Source organism: Telmatherina bonti (genome assembly GCF_933228915.1).
Source record: "Telmatherina bonti genome assembly, chromosome: 7".
Taxonomy (NCBI): Eukaryota; Metazoa; Chordata; class Actinopteri; order Atheriniformes; family Telmatherinidae; genus Telmatherina; species Telmatherina bonti.
The window spans coordinates 34083078-34108443 of NC_136625.1; the positions used below are offsets into that span (position 1 = coordinate 34083078).

Here is a 25366-nt window from a genome sequence, read left to right on the forward strand (position 1 = left end):
CCATGCAGTTTTTCTGCACCTCTAAGGAGCCTACGCTTTTGTTTTGTTTTTTTTTACATCATTGCTACATGTGCTCAGTAAAAGCAAACCATGACAGAGTGCTTCCCTCTCTCATGGCCTAAATTCTTTATAGGAGCGGTCTTCATCATTGTTGTTTGGAAGCCCTGGTGAATGAAGCTTAAATGGTGAAATGGTAAAATGAGCTCAATTCACTACAGTCTTGACTAGCAAAACAAGTATGCAGGTTTTTACAACCCACAGCATTTAATTTAGCCACAACATTCATTCATTCAGTCATTCATTTATTTTTTTAACCACTCAGTTCAGTTCAGTCACGTAAAAGCTGGAGTCTATCCCAGCAATTTACAGGCGAGAAGCCAGAGTACATCCTGGACAGGTCGCCAGTCCAATGTAGCCACAATTTAGCAGAAGATAACAGAGAAGAATCCCAACCAGCTGTAGTAAAGGGCTTTCCAAACCATTAACAGAACTCTGACATGTTCGACTCAACTCCTTTTGATCTGAACAAAAGATTTGAAAGGCAATTTTCTCAATGGCTTTTCATTAAATCTATCATTCACTCCCTCTACTTCTCGTCTGGTTTCATGAGGAACCGTTATAAAATTGATCAGTTTTACAATTTAAACAGATCAAACTTTTTTTTTTAAATGCCACAAATATGAGGAATGATCCAGCTACAGACACATTTGCTACACACACCAGGATGCGGTTTCACAGGCTGCACTATCACTACCGCAATTTTAAGATCCTTTATTTTCAACTTCTGTGGTGTTTGCCAATCACAGATATTCAATTTAGTTCAACACTTTATTTATCCCTGAGGGGCAATTGAAAAGGCATGGGGAGCTGCATCATTAAAAGGACAGACAGAACATTGGACAAAATAAGGACATACACACTGCTAATAGCATACAGAAAGGGCTAAAATCAGAGAACAACCATTCCAGCAGCTGTCTATTTTACAGAGCCCTGTGCTTAAGAAAAAGTCTTATGTGCAGTCAGGGGCATGACTGTGATATCTCAACAGAGCGGATTCAGTGGATACACATTTTCATTTTTGTCACTTAATGTTCCTAAAACAGCTTTACATGAGTTTCCAGCCTGAACACTCTGCGTTTCTGACTCATTTTGATGGCACACTGACATTTATTATGTAAATCCCTGGAGCTGTAATTACCAAGGCTGACAAACCACACTTTACAAGTTTTTTTTCCAGCTGTGTTTTACTTTATGACATCTCGTCACAAGCCAGCAACTGGATATCAACAAAATAACTGTTTTGATCTGGCCCCATGGCTGATTCAGCAAGGAAGTTCAAGAGGATATTATTAGAAAAAGGGAGACAGGGACAGAGCAAGCGATAAGACTAGTCATTCTGACTTTTACTGGCTGGACAGAGCTCAGAGATGAGACAGGATACGAGATGACTGAATTAGAATTGTTAAGTAGCATCACAATGGGAAAAATCTGCCAAAGTTCACTAATATGTAATCATATATAATGATAGGCTTAGGGTCAAAGTCAAGGCAAAGTTCTCATGTTAATTTGAAAGGGTGTAACAATACATTGATCAATATATTCATGTGCCTAATGAACTAATGACATTGATTCAAAATACAAACATCGTTCAACTACCAACAGAATAACCATTTATCAAACACATTTTATTTTGAAAATAGCTGTTTTTTAAGTTCCTCTGGAACATTGTTTTTCTTTTAATACTAGTCTATCCATGTAATGGAAACATTTTTATATGAATTGATAAATTTAAGTACCTGAGCTCAGGGAAATAAATTTCAATGATGTTCTAGTTGCTTTATGTCATTTTGATATGAATGGAGATGACTGTTTAATTATCTGAGATATTGTTAAATAATATCAATTGGTTGATCCTAAATATAATAAATCAAAATTAGATCACAACTGATTTAAATTGATTGTACTGTAATCCAACTGCTAAAGGACATCCTTATTAGCCTCCAGAAGTGCAGAAATCCTACAATGAGCTAGCTTGACCACTGCTTCGTGCTACACAGCTTGGCATATCTCGGCAACTGTGAACAGTAAAAGCAAGTAAAATACAAAAACGTTTTTCAGTAGACTTATCAAAGGAAATTATAATAGAGCTCTATGATGTATGTTTGACACCTGCTGAGTCATGTCCATCCGTACGTGGTAGTGAAGCTAGTAGTTAGCTAGCATAGCTGTAGGGCTGAACGATTTTGAAATATAATCTAACTGCGATTTTTCTTCTCAATATTGCAATTGCGATTTAATTTACGATTATTTTTTTAGGTCCGCTTTGAATGTATTTTTCCACAAACAAGCAATGAATCTGTATTTAATAAACAACACCAGATTTATTATACATAAATTGTTTGTTCTTATACACTGGACTTATGTTAAGATAAAGATTAATTAAGATTGCTGTGACTACTTCAATTACAGTTGTAAACTTACTAAATACTGACTTGCAGTCTTGTAACCATTCAACATGACAAGCTAACAAAATTCTGCCAAAGAAGTATGGTGTAAACATATATGTAAATTTAGCTGGTAGTGAAGCTAGCAGCTGGCTAGCATTAGCTGGTAGTGAAGCTAGCAGCTGGCTAGCATTAGCTGTTAGTGAAGCTAGCTAGCGTTAGCTGTTTCCCTCCAATATATTAAACCGCTGTGACTGCAAACAACATTCCCACAACTACAACACTGCATGTACTCAATATTCTGAATCACATCACAGAATACAGATTATAGCCGCCCTCAAAGGAAACACTAACTTCTACCACCTGATATTACGTTATTGTTAGTATCTGTGCACGTGTGTGTCGTTCCAAGGCTGCAGTAATACTGTCAACTAGAAAATCACTTGGAGAGCACAAACCTCTCCCAACGGTCACAGTTCTAAGGAATTCCTGGATCCAAACGGCAATCCGGATCACCACCAAAATTAAATCACTTTTCACATTTCCAACAACTCTTGAAAATTTCATAAAAAATTTTTCCAGAACTTTTTGAGTTATCTTGAACACAAACAAACAACTAAAGACCAGTAAAGACAAAATAATAATTACAATTCCCCTAATAACAATTTCAAAATTTGTGGGGAAACTTTGAATTAATACCCATAAAGACAGGAATAAAACCTTATTTTATGTTTCCAAACTCTTTCTCTAACATTTAGAAGGCAACAGAGTCTTAAAATATGGAAATAGGAGGATGACTTACTGGTGCAGGGAGAGTCAGGAGGGTCGCTGTCAGCACGGTAGAAACCATTCTGGCAGGGACAAATATTGGCTCCTCGTGCACTGGTGCGACTGTTGGGAGGGCAATGAGCACACGATCCCTCTCCAAATTTGGATTTGAAGGTCCCAGGGGTGCAAGCTGGATGAGTCGGAGAGAAAACAAAAGAGGCAATAAGAGGGGGAAAAAAAAGAAGGCGAACGAACAATTCTTATCTAAAAGCCCAGCAGCTGTCACATCTGTCACGGCGCAAAACAGCGACTCAGTGAAGTACCTGCGAAACTCAATATTTATGAAGAAAATGTTCACATATGCACGCAAAACAGCGAGCACTTGAGCGTAAGGGCTTATCTATACATTTGCATCGGCTCTTTCAATTTCAGGCTCTCTACTGAGGTGACATTAATCTCCCTAAACAGGGAGCGGCGATGACAGCAAAGTTTCATGTTGAAGGGGAGGAAAAGGAGGATAAAGATGAAGACCGACCGCTGACGGGAGATTGCTGTTGTCAAACAAACAAGGATGGAGAATGCTTCTGAGAAAAGGGATACACCCAAAACCCATCAATCAGTGTCTGTTCAGTCTTCAGTTCTCTAAACCAGACGGCTGAATACAAACAAGGCATCCACATGCATGCAGAACAGCTCCATAATAAGCCAATAAATCAAACCAAATGAAGGGACATCACAGTAGACGTAAATTAGCCGAGCAGAGTTATGAGGAAAGTATACAATCTCAGGCGATGTGTCTGTGAGATTCATTTGAATTCCTAAGTGCCAGGCTGAAGGTTGGCTGATATCAAGTCTTAAGGATAAACCGGCATAAGCCCAGACTAAAGAAAGATGCAGATAAAGGGGATTAGCAGCAAAAAGGTCTGGATATATCTGCCTCAGGAGACCTGTGTTTTTACTGTTTACCACATTCCTAACCGGTGGTGTAAAAGTGGGGTCTCTGGCAAACATCTGTCCTGTCAGCATGACGGCTCGTAAAGCGCAGCCTGAGGGAGGTGGGAGCGCGTGATTAAGTTTTTAGGCTAAGTGGTCTTTCAGTTTGAACCCCAGCTCCACGCGAATTCCCAACAATGGCGGAGTTGGAGGAATCGTCGCGGCTAATGCTGCGGCAGAGATGAAAATAACGGTCCTCCCATCACAATGCCTTCCTACTCATCACCTTCAGGCTTGACACTTTCTGATGCGAGTATTTTTTCCCACTCAAACGCAGAGCATCATCATTTTCCTTTGTTTGTTTTCCTCACTTCTTCACAAGAGGCTGCTGAATCACCCCTCTGTCTTGTTTTAATCCATTAACCTCCTTAGAGGGCACAGTGATTTTCCTCTCCTCTTTTTTTTTATCCTCTCTTTCTCCATCCATTGTCTCTCTCCTCCTGTTCCTTTCGCCCTCTCTCTCTCTCGCTCGCTCTCTCTCCGTCATCATGCAGCGTTTGGCTGCGAGCGCGCGGCCAGACTGAGGTAAGAAATGAAATGTCTGAGTGATTAATGTTAGTGTGGCGGTGTTGGCTCACGTTGGTCTGAATGGTGTTAATGAGTGTGGCCGCCTGTAGATTAACTAACGGGAGGCCGCGGAGGAAATTACACTTCCTCATCACAAGCGCTGGCTGACGCCCTGGAGAGCTTTTTATCAGGCTTTGGCGGCAAGCTTTTAACCTTGAGCAGCCAAATGGCAACGAATGAGCTCTCCAGCGGATGTTCGACACTATTTCTCACACCCAGGTGACGGGAAGGCTTCGCATGTCTGTCTTTGACTTCCCGCAGCCTTCCCTCCATTTTCATCCATCTCCTCTTAGCAGCTGTTTCTGGCAATTCACGCCTTCTAAACTGCAGCAATCTACCTTCCGCTGTTTGTATCTCTCTTTTCCGGGCTTCATCTCTCCATTTTTTTTTTTTATCTGCATTTTACTCCCGTAAATCTATTGGCTCCCTGTTTTGTGCCTTCCCGCTATCTTTCTCTCCCTCCTGTCCAGCTCGCACAATATTTGTATGCTGCTCCTCTCTGCAACACCTCATTAATTCATACTCTCCTCCACCCTCCTTCACCTACTCTCCCCCGCCCCCAACTCTTTCAGGAGCCACACAATAAATGCAGAGAAGAGGCCACAGGCTGAGGTGACTTGCGCTGAGCATATAAAGGAGCTCTGGTTGAATTAAAGTCAAAGCGTCTGTTAAATACACGTACCCTGGCACTGTGTGCTGTCCGCAGAGGGTTCGTAGCCGGCGATGCAGGTGCACGATCCCACAGGAACCATCCACTCGCCATCTCCGTTGCAGTACAGCTTCAAAGGGACGGATACCTCCATGGCGTTGGTCACGCAGGCCCCTGGAGCGATCACCAAGGAAGTAGCTTCCGCCCCTGTGGCGGTCTCAGGGAAGACAGCGAAGTTGGCAATGGTGGTGGAGCACTTTTTGAAGAAAACCCTGACCGAGATGAGAGACATGCAGGCTCCCAGGTCCTGGAAGGCTAAGTAGAAGCCCGACTTGGAGAGGGGGCCGAAGCTGCGTACTTTGGTGTTGATCCGCCCCGCCTCCAGCAGAGAGAAGCTCTCATCCGGAGCGATAGTATCCACCTTCACGTATGGGTTCTCCCTCCAGAGAGGGCTGCTGTCTGTAGCCATGTCCCCCTCGGACTCGTAGTAAAACAGGTTAAAGGTCTCCTTGCAGGAACCGGGGATGTTGGGGATGCTGGCACAGTCACGGACGGAGAACTTGAGCTCCACGTAGACGCGGAGCACACTCCTGCGGGGGATGAAGTCTGTCCTCAGCCAGTTGTTCTGGTTGGGCTGGCGGACGTTGCACACCTGGTAGGTTCTGATAGGACTCATGGAGTCATCGTAGCCACTGACCTCCTCCCACTGTGGAAAAAACAACATGTCAGAAGACAATGCAGATGCTAAGTCGATTGTAAATAACGCAAAAAATTTATAACAGAGCTGTGAAGCGATATGAATAAAGTACGACACATGCACACTCACACACTTCCTAGTGGCCTGCAGGCAATACTTTCCAGTTAAAACACTTCTGATTGCACAAATCAGTCATAAAATTCCAGTCATTATGGCCTGTTAACGTTTTCCCATTAAAACACATTTCATGCATTGTGACTCGTTCTGACGCCGTCTGCGAGCTGGAAGTCTGCAGAAAGGAACGTTTCTCAGCTCTGATCGCGCCAAATGTGTCGGTTGCAGAGTGGAGGGAACATAAACTGCAGACACACCTTTAGGAAGCATCGTTCCACATCTATGGCTGCTACAGAGAAATCATCACAGCCTCAAGAGGAGATTTCCTTCTCCAAAACAAATCGCACCTTTTAAAGGGAAACATTCCCAGTATATCCATTATGCATAGCCATCTAAACACAGAACTGCCAGTGTGACCAGACTACGGCGGCAGGCCAGCAGACCTGAGGTTACGTAGACTCTATAAATACTCTACTTTTTACATATATTTGTTCATCAACCTGCTAGACAGGAAGTTTCTTCATGTAAAATGAACACGACTCATAACATGAAAACAAAACTAAATCTGTAACTCCCATGATGCTCCAGAGGTTTTGTACTGGTGAAACTGGACTGCAGCAGACCAGTTCTCCTGTTCCACCATGCTGCTGTGATGATGCAGGATGTGGTCCAGCATGGTGGAACCTGCAAGGTCTTCCCTGAAAGAGACGTTGTCTGGATGGGAGCAGATGTTTCAGCATTGATGGAGCTTCCCAGATGTGGAAGCTGCCCACGCCATCGGCACTAATGCAACCCCATCCCATCAGAGATGCAGGCTGATAACAAGCTGGATGCTCCCTCTCCTCTTTAGTCTGCAGGACACGCCGTCCATGCTGTCCACAAACTATTCCACTTCTTCATCCAGGTTTCCACTCAGAACATTTTAAATGAGCTTTGGTCCAGAGGAGACAGCGTGTTTCTGGATCCTCTTCCCATATGATGGAGCTTTAACCTGCATGTCTGGATTTCAGGGCGACCAGTGTTCATAGACATGCAGTCCCTGCAGTGGTTTCCAGTAGAGAATTGTGTCTGGTTTGAATGCAGTGCTGCATGTAGACTCCAAGATCACCCTGTCCCATGCACACAGAGACTCCTCCTGAATCTCTGATTCTTTTAATATATATATATATATATATATATATATATATATATATATATATATATATATATATATATATATATATATATATATATATATATATATATATATATCTAGCAGGTTGATGAACAAATATATGTAAAAAGTAGAGTATTTATAGAGTCTACGTAACCTCAGGTCTGCTGGCCTGCCGCCGTAGTCTGGTCACACTGGCAGTTCTGTGTTTAGATGGCTATGCATAATGGATATACTGGGAATGTTTCCCTTTAAAAGGTGCGATTTGTTTTGGAGAAGGAAATCTCCTCTTGAGGCTGTGATGATTTCTCTGTAGCAGCCATAGATGTGGAACGATGCTATATATATATATATATATATATGTATATATATATGTATATATATATGTGCATGTATATATAGATAGATAGATAGATAGATAGATAGATAGATAGATAGATAGATAGATAGATAGATAGATAGATAGATAGATAGATAGATAGATAGATAGATAGATAGATAGATAGAAATCCTGCAGGTTTTCCATGCTTCTGATCACATGACTCAACTAAATCAGTCTTTGTTCAGAACTTTATAGGATGTTGGATCCATTTAAGGATGGAAGTCAGGTGTGTTGGAGCAGGGATACATGTAAAACCTGCAGGACAGCGGCCCTCGGGGACCGACTTCAGACACGCCTGTTATAGACTGTAGATTGTCGGATCTTCAGAGTTTGTTATTTTACATCGAGAGACATTTTTCCAAAATTAGTTCAGGATTTTTAGACCCAGTTTGTCTCAGACCGGTAAACCTCTGCTCGTCTGAGAGACTCTGCCTCTTTGAAATGCTCCTTTTATGTCCAGTCGTGTTACTGACCTGTTGCGCATGTTGTTTTGACTAATTTCAACAACTTTCCAGCCTTTTGTTTCCCTTGTTCAAACCTTTACAGACGTGTTGCTGCCATCGGATTTTAAATGAGCTCACTGTATTATTATTATTATTCTTTTAACATTTTACACAACATCCAAACTCTTCTGGGAAGAGAGTCCTATAAAAAGAGGAGCACGCGTGGCGTCATACGGCGTTGACACTGCTGTTTACAAATGTAACTAAAGTCGGAAGTCATGATATATGTAGTCATTGGTCAATAAATTTAGTCCATTAGGAAATAACCTTGTGAGAAGTCAATCTCCTTTTTTTTTCCACACTAATTCCCAGTTGGACTAAATGCTTAGTTTCCATAACAAATGACTGTCCCTGGAATTGATTATTTCAACTGGAGGAAAATAATGCATAACTCATCTCACGTCTCTCAGCTCCTGGGTAATTTATCCCCAAACGATGAGCCCAGGAGTCAGCATTAGGCGTCGTAAATCACCAGCAACACGTTGATGCACTACCTGACAAATATGATAATTGCCGGCCCCCCGAACGTATTGGGCCTGTCAAGCGCGAGGAGAGGGGCTGGCTCGCCACTCCTGACATATGACTTCATGGATGCCAGGACATTCAGAGCCGGAGCCCTTGTAGGGTAGGAGAAAAAAAAAAAAAAAGGGAGCTGCCGGAGATCGTTTCCATGGTAACCTACCATTTCCATTGACTGGCTTTGCGCTCACGTAGCGAAGACAAATTACACCGGCCTGGTGTGGGGGAGGTCTGTCAGGCTGTTAGCCCTGAGGTCAAATTCATGTTGTTTTATTTTCTCACAGTTCCTACAGGGGGTATCAACCCAAAACCTTCATTTCTGCCTGTAATGCACTCCTGGGCCCAGATTACAAAGGACACATGCCTTCAGTTAGCAGCTTCTCCTTCCTGGGGAGGGACGAGGGGTAAAACCACCTAATTATCTTTACAAACTGCAAGGATTTGCCTCGTTGTGTTGTTGTTCTGGTCTTGTTTAAGTTACAATACGCAACGTTTCTCAAGGTTTTTTTTTTTTACCTGGTCGACACTCGTGAATCTCTAAATTTCTTCCACACAATGTCACACTGTGAGTTTCTGCTTTATAGTAGCCAAAAAGCAAACATTCACTGCAAAAACAAAGACATAAAACAGCAGGAGGCGTGCCTGTTTGAGGCGGATTGGGCTCTATTAACAAGCAAATGGAACAAATGCTGCTGGAGAAAAAAACTGAAAAGCACACACACAAATGCACACTCACTCACCCCACTTTCTGGAAACGTGCTCCATGCCAGCTCCGTGGTGGCCCACCGACTGTCCATGAGGGTTTCTGCAGATTGAGAGGAGAAGGAAGGTACGCAAAGTGGAGTTAAATGGTGTGAGGAAGAAGATGACTGCAGAGCATTAAGGACCACACACACAATTCCCTCAGCCGAACAAAGGAAGGCAGGTATTCTCCTGCTATTTCATCACCTCCACCCACACGCACTCAGTTTTTGAAAGCACTGACAATCACAGCGTATTTGTGATGCAGCCTAATTAAGGCTCTCTGTGTGTTGCACAAATGCACTCCTTTCAATATTCATTTGTGGAAATAAGAAGAAAGCCGGGCGATGTCTTCAGAGGGAGATGTTCCATTAACTCCGCTGGTTCAGAGAGGTCGCGTCAGAACAAGCAGCTTAGATCAGCAGAGATGCAGGAGAAGGAGAGGAAGTTTTGGTCAGGCTTGAGTTAACAGATTATTTGTCCTGATGGTTTATGATGATGCCTGGAGTCCAGAGCCGGGGTGTCACCTGGATGGTGGTCTGATGAGTCCATCACACCTTCTACAGGTTCTGGGCTTGCAGCTGCAGCCGCGCCGCCTCCCACCGTTCTGTTGCTGTTCCCACGTAATCAGCAAAACAATTAGGCTTTCTTGGTGGAGACTCGATGGCACGACGCCTGCTGTGCACCATTTGCTCACAAGTTGTTGATAACGTTGCAGAAGGAGGGTGCGAGAGGCCAAAGCAAACAGAACTCTCTGCTTGGCTATGTTCTGGAGACGCTTCCAGCGTCTTCCCACTCCTCTGTTTCCAGTAATAAGACTTGTTTCACTTAATAGATCTCTCATGGTTCTGTAACAGCTGGGCAGCAGACATAAACAGCGTTTACAATGTGCACGGTGGGTTCATTAGAGAAACCACGGCGGTTTTTCTTCATGTAAGGGGGAGATAATGTACAGAGGTGTCTGCATCCAGCAGGACGGACGGGTTCCCTGTGCTGCCGCCGACAGACACGAGGAGCTTTGCCACAAAAAAAAAAAAAACCTGACAGACATGATTTAATTATGCTGATTTGTATGATCCTAGTGTCTACGACACTCTGAAGGTTCTGATCAAAGCCTCATTTCTTCACATTTCCCTCCCAAACAGCCAGATTTGAATCGTATAAAACGATTTTAATCAACGGTTTTCCAGACTTTCTGAACATTTGTAAAAAGTTTTTTCTGCTTTTTGGCTCTTTTTCAGCCCATCAGGCCTTTCACTGGACCATTTCAGAGCGTTTCTTCAGCCACTGCAGCAGTTGACCTATTAATTATTCATTCGAACTCCAGAGGATACTGTCAACACGTAGCATACCACTGAACCAAATCATATCTTTAGGGTCTTTGTCACAAATGTTTTTTCCCCATTTCTTTATCTGAATCTATGAAAATACTGGAGACAACCCAGTTAAATGGATATTAAACAGGATTTTACCAGTAAGAAGGTGATTTCCACAGAAATGCTAACTGAGAACTTGGCATGTATGATGTGCAGCGTGTCTGAAAAACATAGAAAACTGGACAAATGAAGGACATCTACAGCAAATGGACAAGTCTGAAAGAAATGGAGGAGTCTCTGGATCCATCAGAAACAGCCTCCATGAAGGATGAAAGGGCAGAGATATGCCACATGACACCAGAACTGGACTGAGGATCAGTGGGAACCAGTCTGATGGAGGGGTGAGTCCACCCCAGAACCTGGACCTTATGGAGTCTCCATAACGGCTCTGAATATTATTTTCTAATAAAATTAAAAAAGAAAACAACAAATATCTTTAAATACAGTAAGAAATGCTGTTTTGGTTTTTTTGTTTTTTTTAGCAGTTTTGTGGATGTTGTTAATGGAATAAATGCATTAAATTTCAGTCTGATGATGCAGGAAACTGTTTTTCTTGTCATGACACTGGAAACGATGCGCTTTTTTCATCATTTCCCAAAAATACATCCCTTAGAGAGCAGTGTTTCTGCCCTCTTTTTGCCCTTTTTTTCTATATATTTCTTCATTTTAAAACCTAAAATAGAAATAAAATGGTGGTTGGTGAAAAAAGCTCATTTCTATAGTAGATATTTATTAAAAAATTATAAGTAGTCTTTTTTCAGAAGGTCATGTGCAGCTCTAACAACACACTAAGCTGGGCTGATGGCTAAAATGGCTCTTTGGATCATAAAGGTAGGAGACCCTGGTCTGCACAGGGACCAGGACAAACAACAGAAACATCTAGAGCTTTGGAAAGTCTTTAAGAAGCCTGGAAAACTGTTCCTGAAGACTAGAGAAAGCTTCAAGCTGCTCATTTACAAACTCTTGTTTTGCATTCTGTATTCAGATTCAGTCTGTTTGCACGTTTCTGTACATTTCTATCCTACTTTCTATTTTCCTGACGATATACTGTATAAATAGAAGAGAAGCAGCTCATGGCTTTAACAGTACGAGAAAGGTGCATTTAACCCTTTCATGCCTAAATTTACTTACAGTTAATTAAAACAAAAAGCCATTTGAATGCAGTCCATTTATTCATTCATTCATTTTCCGAACCGCTTATTCCAATTCAGGGTCGCGGGGAAGCTGGAGCCTATCCCAGCTGGCTTTGGGCGACAGGCAGGGTACACCCTGGACAGCTCGCCAGTCCATCGCAGGGCCACACAGAGAGACGAACAACCACACTCATGCTCACTCCTAGGGGCAATTTAGAGTGACCAATTAACCTAACATACATGTCTTTGGATGGTGGGAGGAAGCCAGAGTACCTGGAGAGAATCCATGCATACACGGGGAGAACATGCAAACTCCACACAGAAAGGCCACTGACCAAACCAGCCAAGGATTGAACCAGCGACCTTCTTGCTGTGAGGCCACAGTGCTAACCACTGCGCCACCGTGCAGCCCAAAGTCCATTTAATACCAACTAAATCTATGCCAATAAATAAATAAGATTAAAGCAGAAATCTAATAATAAAATAGAATAACTAGATGTAAAGAAATAAAATAACCAAAAACCAGTGGTGCTTTGACACAAATGTGCGACACCAGGAGTAAAAGTGTTAAACAGAGCGACGCCACACCTCTCCCAGGTTTGTAGGAACGCTGAAGAGTCAAAACCACGTCTCTGTCTGTGATCTGTCTCTTCTGAGGCAAAGATGAAAGACCTGGTGGAGCGGTCAGCATACAGCGACGTCACAGCAGAGGCTCCTTCATGATAACAAATATGACGCCTGCATTTATTCTTTCATTCACTTCATCAACCGTTTGGTCCAGCTGAGGGTCGCAGGAGAAACTGGAGTCTGTCCCAGCAAACGTAGATGGAGAGACGGGTACGCCTGGACAGCCACCAGTCCATCACACCTCCTCCAGTACTGACACAACCTCCTGGTTTCCTTCTCCAGCTGTAGAGACCCACAGCCGCCACGATGTCAAAGACTTTGGTGTTTTTCTGTGTTCCCACTGAGCTTCAGAGTGGACCGGACACCTGCCGGGAAACCAAAACTCTGTGCTTCTACAGCTGGTTGGTGTTTGAACAGAACCGCTGTGAAACAATCTGAGTTTAGGCCTCGATTCAAAGCGTTTTTAGGAAAGTTTCAGATAGTTTAGATTAGTTTTTCCTGAGCTGCTTCTGTGTATTTAGTTCCTGCAGATGAAACGGGCGAGCAGTGAGGTGCCATTCCACATGGTTGTCTTTCTGATCTGATGCTAAAGTTCAGGACAGTATTGATGATACTGATGGAATACGATACTTTTTACTCAACCCTTCAATGAAATACCTTGAAATTAGAAATTTTAACCTAAAATTGTGCTTCTGGTATGAACCAAGACATCCATTCTGTTGTCACATTAACAAAAAAAAAAACAAAAAAAAACAAAAAACAACGAAGTGATAAAAAACTGTTTTTCTTATCTTTTATCTGATTTTATATTCTACATTTATTATTATATCTCTTTTATTCAATGCCTTTTCTTTTGTCTGTTCTTTTTGCTGCTGTGGGACAAATCAAGGTGTCATTACCTGTCCTTTTCCTCGTCTTCATGGCCGGCGGAAGGACAAATAGTTCCCACCAGCTTGATATCATTTAGACGAGATCCTGACAGTACAGTTGCTTTCCACGGAAATATCAATACTTCAACATGAGAATTAATCCTTACATGAGCATCTGGTGTCAGGGGTATCATTATACAACTATGAAGGAAGAGGACCAATCAGAAGTTCTGGAGAAAGTTCCTGTCATCAAACTGGTAAAAACTATTTGGTTTCCTTCCTAAATTGACCGCTTTGCGGGATCAGCATTCATGTAAGTGAGATAAAAGCAGGTAAACAATGATAAAAAGTTAAATGTGGACTTCTGAAAGTGTGTAGGTTTTATGCAGCGACCGTACAGGAATCCTCATCAGTTCATGCGAGTCGAGCCGCGGCGGAGAGATTCAGGTTCAGGCTTTTTTTTATTTCCTCTGCAGCATGCATTTTAATGAGGAACAAATATGTGAATTAACCACTGTTAAATGATGAATCATCAAGTCTTCATTAATAAAACATTCTTTCTGTGATTTCATCCGTAATTAATGGAGAGTTAAAGCAGTCATATGCTGTGCATGTGATTTAACCTCAACCAGGCTTTTCTCTGTTTGCTAATACGAGTATTTTTAGGTCTGATAATAAAAATTAATGAATTTTAAAAAGGAATAAACATCTGCCTCCGTTTCTGTCGACAATGGAAGTCTCATTTCTCCATCAATGATAATTACAAAGGCATATTTATGCACAAAGCAGATGTCCGTTTGCATGAAGCTCATTTTGGAGAGCTTTCGCAGTCCTTCATGCATGTGTGCAGAGCGGGAATGAGCGACAGCAGCTAATAACCTCACTTGTAGAGCTAAAGTACAAGCTTGTGAACAAGGTTGTTTTACTGATTAGCACGACTTGAGCCGGGGAGGAGGAACTAATCAGCTAAAATCAGCGGCTGTTGTCTTTGCTTGGCCACGCTCGGCCCTCAGAGGAGCTCGGCTGAGTGAATGCTGCTGGAGCCGCGTGCCACTGAGCCATGCATCCAGCCTGTCCCCTGAGCCTGCCATCCGGTGGCTCAAACCCCCCCTCTTCCCGTCTCTCTAGGTGCCCCGAGGCAACTGAGACAGAATCACTCACCCTCGGCTAAAAAAGGTCTGATCTGCTGCTTTTTGAACAGGCTTCGTTTCACAGCGCACATGCACGGACAGGACGCCCGCCGTCCTGCTTCTGGAAGAGCTGTCTTCAAGCAGGACGCCCGGGGACGGACGTATCCATACTCTGGAATCAATACGTCAATATATGCCACTCCCAATATTGGTTTTAATCCTTTTCCAGCACGGCGATGCCGCTGCGCTGATACGAACCCTGCTATCTGTTTCCACTCCTCAGATTTAGGCAATAAACCTGCAAACAGCCAGGCGGCCTGTTCTGTCTTCAGAGTCAAATGAAATGGACCCGGTAGCCAATCAGAAGCCACGATGGTGATGCTAAAGATGCTAGAGCTGGTCTTGATGTTGCGTTTTAGTATCTTTCATGCAGGTTCATGTCTGTTCTCTCAATTTAAACAAAAAGTGTAATTAATTCATATAAGTTTGCAGCCTGATCATTTCAGTGATCATTTTTATTTGTTTTAATTGTCTTTATTTAATTTACTCACTGATACATTTTTATTATCATTCAATAAGCATTTCTTTCATGTATTTATATTTGAGTTTTTTTTTTTCATGTCATGTGGCACTTGCAAACCACAGTGGGGTTTTCCTTTAAGGGACAGAAATATCTGTATCAGTATTGAGACCACAAAAAGTACCACAATAAAAGTATCATGTCGAAAGGAAAAACGTTCATATCGGAAGTGTCAAACTCCAGTCCTGGAAGGCCGGTATCCTGCAGGTCTCTGTTGTCTCCATGCTCCAACACACCTGACCGAAATTCATAAATAGGTTGAAAAAGAGCTGCAGGATCCATTTGATTTGAATCAGGAAACAACAAAAACCTGACGGATACCGGCCCTCGAGGACTGGACTTTGAAACCCCTGCTCTAAAGCCTCATTTATATTGCCACATATTAGGTTAAATATTAAATATTGCTGAACACATATACCATGCGCCCTTCACGCTGGTTGTTAGTTAATACATCCACTAGAGGGCAGTGCAGAGTTCACAGTTTACTTTCAGTTTCAGACAATAACAAACAAGCACATATTTATCAGAAAATAGATTTTTTTAAAAAGGCAGTGCAACACATGATCTGTGTGGCCATTAAGTCCACTGCAGCCGCTTCATTTTTGGTCTTTTCACTCATCGGATGTCAGCTAAACTCCTGTGGTTTCTCGTGGTACTGCTCTGGTTGATAAGCACCCGCAAGCTCGCTGAAAAGTGGTGAAACATACACACATCCAGACTGCGTATGCATATTTCGCACTAAGCATGAATGAGCATTAAGTGAATGAATGAATGCATGTTCGCTTGTTGTTGGAGACGCCGTTGGGAGACTTTGGCTGCTACCTTCCCATCAGTCTGCCTCAGAGCAGCTGTGGCGATACATGTAGCTTACCATCATCCAGCATACATGAAGAATAAATAATGTATTCACGTGACTCCTGCGGGTGCTTTGAGAAGTTAACTACTTTATTAAACAAAAACACATCAGCATTAGTATTGGGATCAATATACTGCAGTGTTGCGCAGTATAGCTGACGTATGACCAACAAAAGGAACAAAGAAAAAGATGCCACAGTGAGTTGAATGTCTACTACACTGTCTCTATGGCTGTGTCCAAATGTCCACCTACATATGGTGCTCACACCATTTTCTAGGGACGTCTGAATGTCCAGAGAGAAAAAAGTAGTGAACTCAAAATGATCCACAATGCATCTCGAAACGTAGTGAGCATCGAAGGTCACTAGACGGGTCAATATAGACCACAATGCACTGCAGGCAGGAGCTCAAAGTGGCGCGAGCGACACGAACGTCAAAGCAGGTTAACAAAATAACTACAGATCATTATTTGTTGAATGAATATGCAACAAAGAAAGAATAAAATAATATACAACAAAAAACATTTTTTTCACTCGAGTTTGGATTGGATTTGGAACAACGCGTGGTTGCCATGGTGACAGCTGGCAGTCATGTGATCTGCGACGAGGAGAAAATGGCAAGTTTTGTTTCCAATTCGCCAACAGAATGAGTTGACTATGTAGCGCAGCCCTGTGATGTAAAATGAGGGGTAGAGACTAGTGTGGACATTCCTGTATGCGTCATTCTGAAAATGGACGTTATCACAGTTTCATCCATCGGCATCATGGCTGCCATTGTCTGAAACTGAAACTTGCAAATGAACCCCGGACTTCCCTCTTGTAGATACGTAGCCTAAAGGCAGAGAAGACGGTTATGCAGACAAACGGACAGTTTTATCCAGATAGATGCATAATTTGGTCCCTTAGCTATCCTTCTCTTGACGCAGAAAATGCCGCAATACCGCTGGAAGTCGGCGGTTCATTCATTCAATCATTTATCATCTGAAACCCTTAATCCGATCACGGGTCGCGGGGAAGTTGAAGCCTATCCCAGCAGTGTTCAGGCGAGAGGCGGGTACAACCTGGACAGGTCGCCAGTCCATCACAGAGCCACACAAAGAGACAAACATCCATTCACACTCGCTCCTAGAGACAACATGGAAGTCGGCAGGACAGTGTGGAGTTTTCATATCCAGTGCTTTAAGTGGGCAAATAAACCACTTCAGTGTTTTTTTCTTTTTTCTTCCAAAAATGTGAAAATTGTTGCATTGTTTTATTATTAATTCATGCATGAAAGGGTTAATGAACTTTAAGTTTATGTATTTACTTTTCAGTGTTATTTTTATTGTCCAGCAATGAGGCTTGACGTTCATAAAAGTGTCTTCATGGTACTCTGAATTTGGCAAATATGGATTTGATTTAGAACTTGCTGTGTTTATTTTTTGTCATTTCTGTGCTATAAAACTATTAATCTACAGATCAGTTTATAGATCTACATATAGATATCACCCATGTTTTTGTCCCATATTTGCAGGACAAACTGACAGCAAGTCATTAAGGGAGTACCACCCTGTTCAAAGCTGACACACAACCAGCGAAAGGAACAAACCAAAGAAGAAGAATGATGAACTGACTTAACTACTATGGCAACATAACAAACTCATGGAAGTATGAGGCCAGAAACGTATGATGGCGTTTAAACCAGGAGTCACCATTTATGTCTGGAAGGGAGCACAGCCATGCCAGTGTTAAGGAAACCTGGTAGTATTTAGGCAGAGGTGTTTGACGTACTTATTTACCAACGTGAAACAGGCATAAAAGAGGTTAAAGGAACCTCTCAGACGCTCACGAGGACTTATCTAAGATGAATAATAGATGCATAGTTGCTGGCGAAGGCTCCTTTTCCAGCACCTCTCCCCTCCCAAACGTGCGTTTCCCTCAACTCTCTGCCTCCCTGAGACCAGTTAAGGTTGAAAAAGATCCCATTTGTTCCACATTTGTGTGCCCCCCCCCACACACACACACCCCCTCCTGACTTTTCCTGTTAAATTTACAATACCTCTGAGATCGCAGAGCAGCTACAACTCAAACCCAGAACCCTCCTCAACCCCCCCAGCCTGTGTCGTAAAACAGCAGCGGTGGAGTCACTCTGCCCCCGGGGTAAGAAAACAATGCAGCGGTAGGAACTTCAGAGCATCACCACCCCTGGCATTTACTGTTTTCTTTTTCTTTTTTTTTTTTTTTTGATTGCCTGCTGGAGCCGAAATGCCACACAGCTCTGTATTCAATGTGTGCTCCGGGAGTTCACACATGCTGATGTTTTATTCACTTTGTGAAAGAGAGAGAGAGGGGGGGGGGGGGGGGGGGGGGGTGCTTCATGAAAGGGGGAGGTCTCTTCTTCTTGTACTACACTGAGCAAACATATGAAATATTAACAGCCAAACATCATCATCATCATCATCAGTGGCGACTGCAGCGCGATCAGATCTGTGGCTGCAGAATATAAAGGGGGCCTGGGGCTCATTCTTGGCTTCATCTCTCTGGAGGGAATCGCGCTCGTAAGGCTTGAGCGCGATGCTCAGTTTGACGCTTGATGAGCAGCTTCTTTTGAACAAGTCGAGCTGACCTAATTCAGTCTCTCTTCAGGCCTGCATGCATCTGCTTTCACAGGTCAACAGCTACGTGTGGAATACTGTGGACGATGCTCCCCGCTATATCCTGCAGATCGCTTTGTAAAATGTTTTCCGAGCGCTCGTCCGTCTGCTTTATTACCTTTTAAAATAGGAAGACAGTAAAAGCTGACTGTAAATGAGGGAGCTGCAACGTAAAAGTGTCAGGGCCGCTGAGGCCTTTACTGCAGTCATGTTGGTGCAAACAGCAGATAAGTCGCACTCTTCTAGTTGTATCTTACAACCTCAAGCTCACAGGAAAGGACGGAGAAAGTGAAGGCAAACGATTAAAACGTGCCTTATGATCTTTTTCCTCTGAGGACGAACATCAGGGGCGGTTCTACAGGTTTTTAAAGGGGGGGGGGCGGGCCGAGGTGGGGAGATTGTTGGTAAGATCTTTCTAAAAAATAAAATCAAATGATAAAAAGGTGTGTGTGAGATGGGAAGCTTTTAGGAAATAATTAACTGATTACTACAGAAAAAGAAGTTTATCTGATGTAAAACGTGAAGGAAAATCTGTTAAAGCAAACAGCTAATAGTATTTTTTTTTTTAATAAACAATTGTTTAGGTCTGATGAGTCTGTATTGTTTGGCTTTAATTTTTTCTACAGAAACATTTTATTCATACTGCGAAAGTCAGAGGTTTTTTACATGATTATCAAAATCTGATAACTGATATTAACCTGTAATAAATTGTAATTATCTGATCAATATTCAGTCTGATTGTTATATTTAGTCAAAACAGGTTTCTTCTACGCTCAATCATCATGATATTGTCCAAACAATGTGTCATTGCTAAAAAAAAAAACAAATGGTGGTATTAGCATTAGCTGCAGACCTACAAAACAGCTACCATATAAATGCTTTACTTCATTTATACCTGCTTCCCACCATCATGTCTTTTCTTAACCGCTCACTTCTTATGGAAAAACACTAAAATAGGTGGATGCAACTTCTTTTGCAGAAAAAAAAAAGAATATTAAATCAGATTGACAGGTCTCCAAGCACAAAGACATCAACGTTGAGGAAAAATCTTTGACAAACTGCAATTATCTGATAAAGCAAATCAGATCATCCTGTCTTCGTTACGACTAGAATGAGTGATAGCTTCAGAAATCATTTAATAATAAGACTTTTGGTGAAAATGTAAACAAACATTGTGTTTCTTCAGTATCATTGGCTGTTTAGCTGCATGGTAACAACATCTGCTGGTTGTATTACTTTTACATCCTCTTGCAGAATGTCCAAACACAATCACACAGGTAGGCAGTAGGATAGATAATGCTGTATGAATGCTGCATGGTAGGTGGTTTCAGAACAACACATAGGTTTTAGTCTACATGCTGTATCCACCAGACTTTAGCCCCCACATCACAAGACCCCCCATTCAATTAAAAATAAATTAGGAAAAAAAAAGAAAAATATTTAACTGAATATATAAAATAAAAGTGGTAATACAAGTAAAAACTGGATTTTATGCTATTTTAGTCATGCATGGATGCAAACAGTTGAACCAGTCCTTGCCGCTTTTGTCATGCGATGCATGCACGGGGTTTTTGTGCAGCAGAACACTGTAGAATCACTGAGGTTCACTATTGCAGTAATTCTCAAACTTTCTGAGCCACGACCCCCAAGATGACATTCGTCAATGTTGGTAACTTAGGCTACGTTCACACTACAGGTTGAAGTGACTTAAATCTGATGTTTTTGCCCCGATGCGACCTGTAACCGATCTTTTCTTAACAGTCTGAACGACACAGATCTGATATTTTCCAATGCGACCCAGGCCGCTTGGATATGTGATCCTAAATCCGATATGTATCTGATCTTTTGCCATGCGACTACAGTCTGAACGGTCAGCTCGCATTAATCCGGCCATCCATATTTACTTTCGCAAACACAAAGACGTCACACGGACGCTCGCTGCACGTCGCCGTGTCTTCTACGCATGCGAGACGCTTCTGGTGTGCATGAGGTTCATACAGGAGATCACATACAAGTCACATTTGATCTGAAATGTGAACAGACTTTCAAAAAATTCCGATTTCGGATTTCCCTGCAGTCTGAACGTATCCTTTGTTATTTATGTGTTAAATCTGTTAAATTTGCACCTTTTTATTAATGTCTGTAATAATGGTTGAATTTTTACAGCTCTGATTAATATTGTAAATTTATTTGAGAAATGCAAGTTATATATGTTTTACAGTAATCTGGTGACCTTCATGGATGTAGTGATCTTAAGTTAGAGAACTACTGCACTCATGCAGGAAGATACTAACAAGCCCGTTTATGCTCCCTTTTGAGCGTAAATAGGGACGTCTGTTCTCCCTCATCCTTCCATGCGTCTTTTATGTTTATGTTTATCCAGTTCATCCACTAGTGGGCAGTGCTGAGTTCAGAGTTCACTTCTGCATTTTGACCAAGCGGCAACCTCCGGCGGTTAAAAGTGAAGCCTATGTGGGAGTGCATGAAACTGCAGTTCCCCCTTCATCCACTAGGGGCTCCAAAACAGAGCTAATTCCCAAAAAAGACCAACTTCACAGCAGAAATAAAAATGTTTACAGCCTGGTTCAAAAATCCATTTTCGGTTTAATAGGTCAGGTTTACCTTCATGACAACTGTGGGGGGAGTGAATTTTTTTCTAACTCACCCGTTTAAAAGTAATTTAATCTCAAAGTTCGGCATATTTAGGGGCGTGTCCTTTTGATTGACAGGTATCCAATCTCCGGCTTCAAGTCAGAAGAACGTAGAACAACCGCGGTTTTTTAGCCGGTTCACAACATCACTTAGCTTCAGCCCGCTTGCCTCCGTTAGCTGGTTAGCTCCTGTTATCTCGGGGTTAGCCGGTTAGCTCTTAGCTACAGAAAGCTCGGAGTTTGCTCGATACCAATTATCCACCATGACGCTCATGGCTGCCCTCTTAGCTCCACCTCTTTGCCCATATTTGTATTTTCCGGGCGAGACTCCCTCCAAGCTTCAATTCAGCTCTTCAGAAATCTATGGGTAATGTCTCTTTATATACAGTCTATGATTTTGACACTGGTTGATAGCAGTAATGTACCGCTATCAATTGTTTCCAACCATTGGAAAACACCAGAAAAAGTAAAAGAATAAAACGTGATTTTTTTCCTATTCTCCTCAACTTCTGCATCTTCTTTGGCTGTTTTTTGCTAGTTGTTTCCTGATCCTGTTCTTCTTCTCTGGTTTGTTCATTGCTCATGTTGTGTGTCAGCCACACAACTCCACACTGCCCCGTGATTTCCAGTGATGTTGCTGCATTTTTTTCTCAAGTAACAGAGAACTAAGTCCCTTGAAAACAGACCAAATTAAGGGCGTAACCGACTCCGTCCACCCGTCCGTACATCCGTCATCGAGCATAAATGAGCCCTAAGACGGGTATTACGATGTGGGGTTTGTTTTCCTGTTTGCATTTTTGCCGACTACTGTATGTCTGTCCTGAAAGAAGTTGAATAAGTTCACCTGTACTCTAAGTGTGTCTTACCTGCTGATGTCTCATACTTTGAAATAGAAATTCAGTAGCTATAAGCTACATCACACTGCTTTAAAACACACACTTTTATACTAAAACATTTATCAGATTCAAGTTAAAAAAAACCAAAGACGAGACGCCAGCAGGACGTAAACCAGCTACAAGTAATTCAAATGAGTGGGTGTGTTATATTTACGGTGTATGAAATGCTCAAACACCAAATGGGCTGAGTTATCCTGGGGATCCGCTTGGGTACTCATAAAGACTTGGACCGGCCCTGGAGATGCGCCAGGCAGAATTTAGGGGTGACCCCTCTGGTCCCACCCTACATAAACATTAGTTAACCCCTGAGCTTTTGCATAACGGTTGAGGGTTTTTTGTGGCGGGGGGGAGGTGGGGGGAGCGGGGCAGATCATCTCTGTGTGGGAGCCCGCTGGGACTCGGAGTGCTGCTGCCGCTGCATTGATTTACTTGCTGACACCAGAATTGATGAGGGATCAAGCTGGCCACGGTCCAGAAGAGGCAGATTGGACAGGGTGGTGTGTGTGGGGAGGTGAAGGAGCAGAGGGGAGGCAGGGGAATGTAGCTACAGCTCACAGAGGAGTCGCTGGTGAGGGTGGGCTTCTCCCTGGGGCAACGCTCCCTTGTTGATGGAGAGGGGGCTGCAGCACACTTGTTAAGCCATTGACCTTTAATACACACTTGTCATCTAATATGTTTCACATGTGTGTCCCTGTGGCTAGTCATGGAAGGGGGGGGGGGGGGGGGGGGGGGGGCAGCTGAGAGTGATCCGCTCTGGTCTCAGGGATAACACTGCCTGATGCAAGAAGCGTCTTCAAACCTCTGGCACGCATCATGTCAGTGGGTGTGTGTGTTTTACTGTGGCGGTGGAGGCGGAGCAACACCCCCAGCCTCCCAGCGCAGGAGAGGTGGGGCAGGTGGGCATCCTCACTGGGCTCGTGGGTGTGACAACAAGGACAATAGCAACAGGGCAGTCCTGCAAGCCGCAATGGAAACGCTTGGATGTCATCACACACACACACACTCTCACACACAGGGAGCTGGTTTTAAATCGGGATTATTTGACAGAAAGGGGGTGGGGGTCTCTGCTGTATTAGTGGGTTTAATTAAAACAAAAACATGAATGGAGACAACATACATCAGTGATCTGGTAATTACACACAATGTTATTTTAATTGTTACACATAAAGACCCCTTCATGTATGTGTGTGTTCTCATTTCCACTCATGGATCCGGTGTGTTTAGTCTCTCCTGGTGACAGCAATGTGTTTCACTGACAGTCTATTGTTCATCCAGCAGACATCAAGTCACACAGACGTGAAACGACCTACCTTCCACAGCCAGGACCGCGGGGACGACGAGGCTGCACACCCACAGCAGGTAATCCATCGTCACAAAGCAGGAGTCTGCAACATGAATGGAGGTGTGCAGACTGGATGGAGCGACACTCAGAGCGCCACAGCCGAGCTTCCTCCTCCTCTTCCTCCACTTCTCATGTCCTCAGCGCGCGACGAGGAGCTCCAGGAGCCCCGATCCGATCAGATCCTCTTTATCTCTCCTCCTCCTTCTCCTCCTCCTCCGCTACACTGCGCTCCTCCTCAGTCTCATTGTCTTTGTGTGACTTTACCGAACCAGAGCTCCTGTCCAGGGGCGCATCTCCGAGCTGCGGGTGCTGCTGCCTCCCCCCCACAGCTCCCCAGAGAGGGAGGACGTGTCCGCGCGCAGAGGAGAGTCTTGGGAAGTCAGCTCCGTCCAACTCCGCGAGGCTGTTGCTCCTCTGCGAGGGATGTGCGAAGGAATGGCAAGAGACACGGAGGGGGCTCAGAGGGGGGGCACAGCAGAGTCAAGGCAGAAACCATTCATGTCCAACTTCTGGTGGAACTTTTCAAAATAAGAGTTTATTATGTTTTATTTTAAAAGATAATTTATTTTCATATTTTTCTTTCTTCAACTATTTGTTAACAAAATGTCTGCTGAGACACTTTAATCACGTGGTAACTGTTCAGAATGAGGAAGAAAGGAGATTTACGTGACTTTGAACGCAGCATGGTTGTTGGTCTGAGTGTTTACTGGGATTTTCACACACAACCATCTCCAGTGTTTCCAGAGAAGGTCTGAAGGAGAGAAAATATCCAGCGAGCAGCAGATTTCTGGACCAGAAGGTCTGGTTGATGTCAGAGGAGACTGGTCAGACTGGTTGGAGATGATGTGAAATGAAATCAGTGCTGGTTCCAACTAAGATCTGCAGAACATCATGTCTGAACACACAACAGGTCCAGCCTGGAAGCAGATGGTCTCCAGCAGCAGAAGACCACAGCGGGTTCCCTCCTGTCAGTAAGAACAGCAAACTAAGAGTTAAAGTTCGCTACTTTTTTTTATTTATTCATTTTTTTTATCCTGCTTAGTCCAGTTGAGGGTCACAGAGAGGCTGACTCCTATCCCAGTATGAGACTGGTCACCAGTAAGTTTGATTTTTGTCCTTGTAGTTTACTTTTATTCCTCTTTTTTCAGTTTAATTTTTAATGTTTCAGCTGGACTTTGTTTTTAATGTTTGTCTTTCTTTCTTTCTTTCTTTCTTTCCTTCTTTCTTTCCTTCTTTCTTTCTCTCTCTTTCTTTCCATTTTTCTTTCTTTCCTTCCTTCTTTTATCCTTTTCTTCTTTCTTTCTCTCTCTCTTTCTTTCTTTCTTTCTTTCATTCTTTCTATCCTTCTTTCTTTCTTTCTTTCTTTCTCTCTCTTTCTTTCCATTTTTCTTTCTTTCCTTCCTTCTTTTATCCTTTTCTTCTTTCTTTCTCTCTCTCTTTCTTTCTTTCTTTCTTTCATTCTTTCTATCCTTCTTTCTTTCTTTCCTTCTTTCTCTCTCTTTCTTTCTTTCTTTCTTTCTTTCTTTCTATCCTTCTTTCTTTCTTTCCTTCTTTCTCTCTCTTTCTTTCCATCTTTCATTCTTTCTTTCCTTCTTTCTTCCTTTTCTTCTTTCTTTCTCTCTCTCTTTCTTTCCTTCTTTCTTTCTTTCTTTCTTTCTTTTTTCTTTCTTCTAACTGAGTACTAATTCTTGTCTAACATTAACCCACAGAAGACATGTTAAGCTTTTATTTTGAAGGGAAAGCCC

The 25366-nt window shown here is 42.8% G+C and overlaps 1 protein-coding gene across 1 annotated transcript in view; it reads right to left on the reverse strand.

The window, feature by feature from the left end:
* ephb3a (eph receptor B3a) overlaps positions 1 to 23647 on the reverse strand; it is a gene marked incomplete at both ends in the record, with an annotated part of 59836 nt that extends 36189 nt beyond the window's left edge. Inside the window, 4 exons of the mRNA XM_079243588.1 lie at positions 3247 to 3402; positions 5455 to 6127; positions 9530 to 9594; positions 23590 to 23647. Coding sequence (XP_079099714.1) covers positions 3247 to 3402; positions 5455 to 6127; positions 9530 to 9594; positions 23590 to 23647 — 952 coding nt within the window. The remainder of the gene's footprint in view (positions 1 to 3246; positions 3403 to 5454; positions 6128 to 9529; positions 9595 to 23589) is intronic.
* Between the last annotated feature and the right edge of the window lie 1719 nt (positions 23648 to 25366).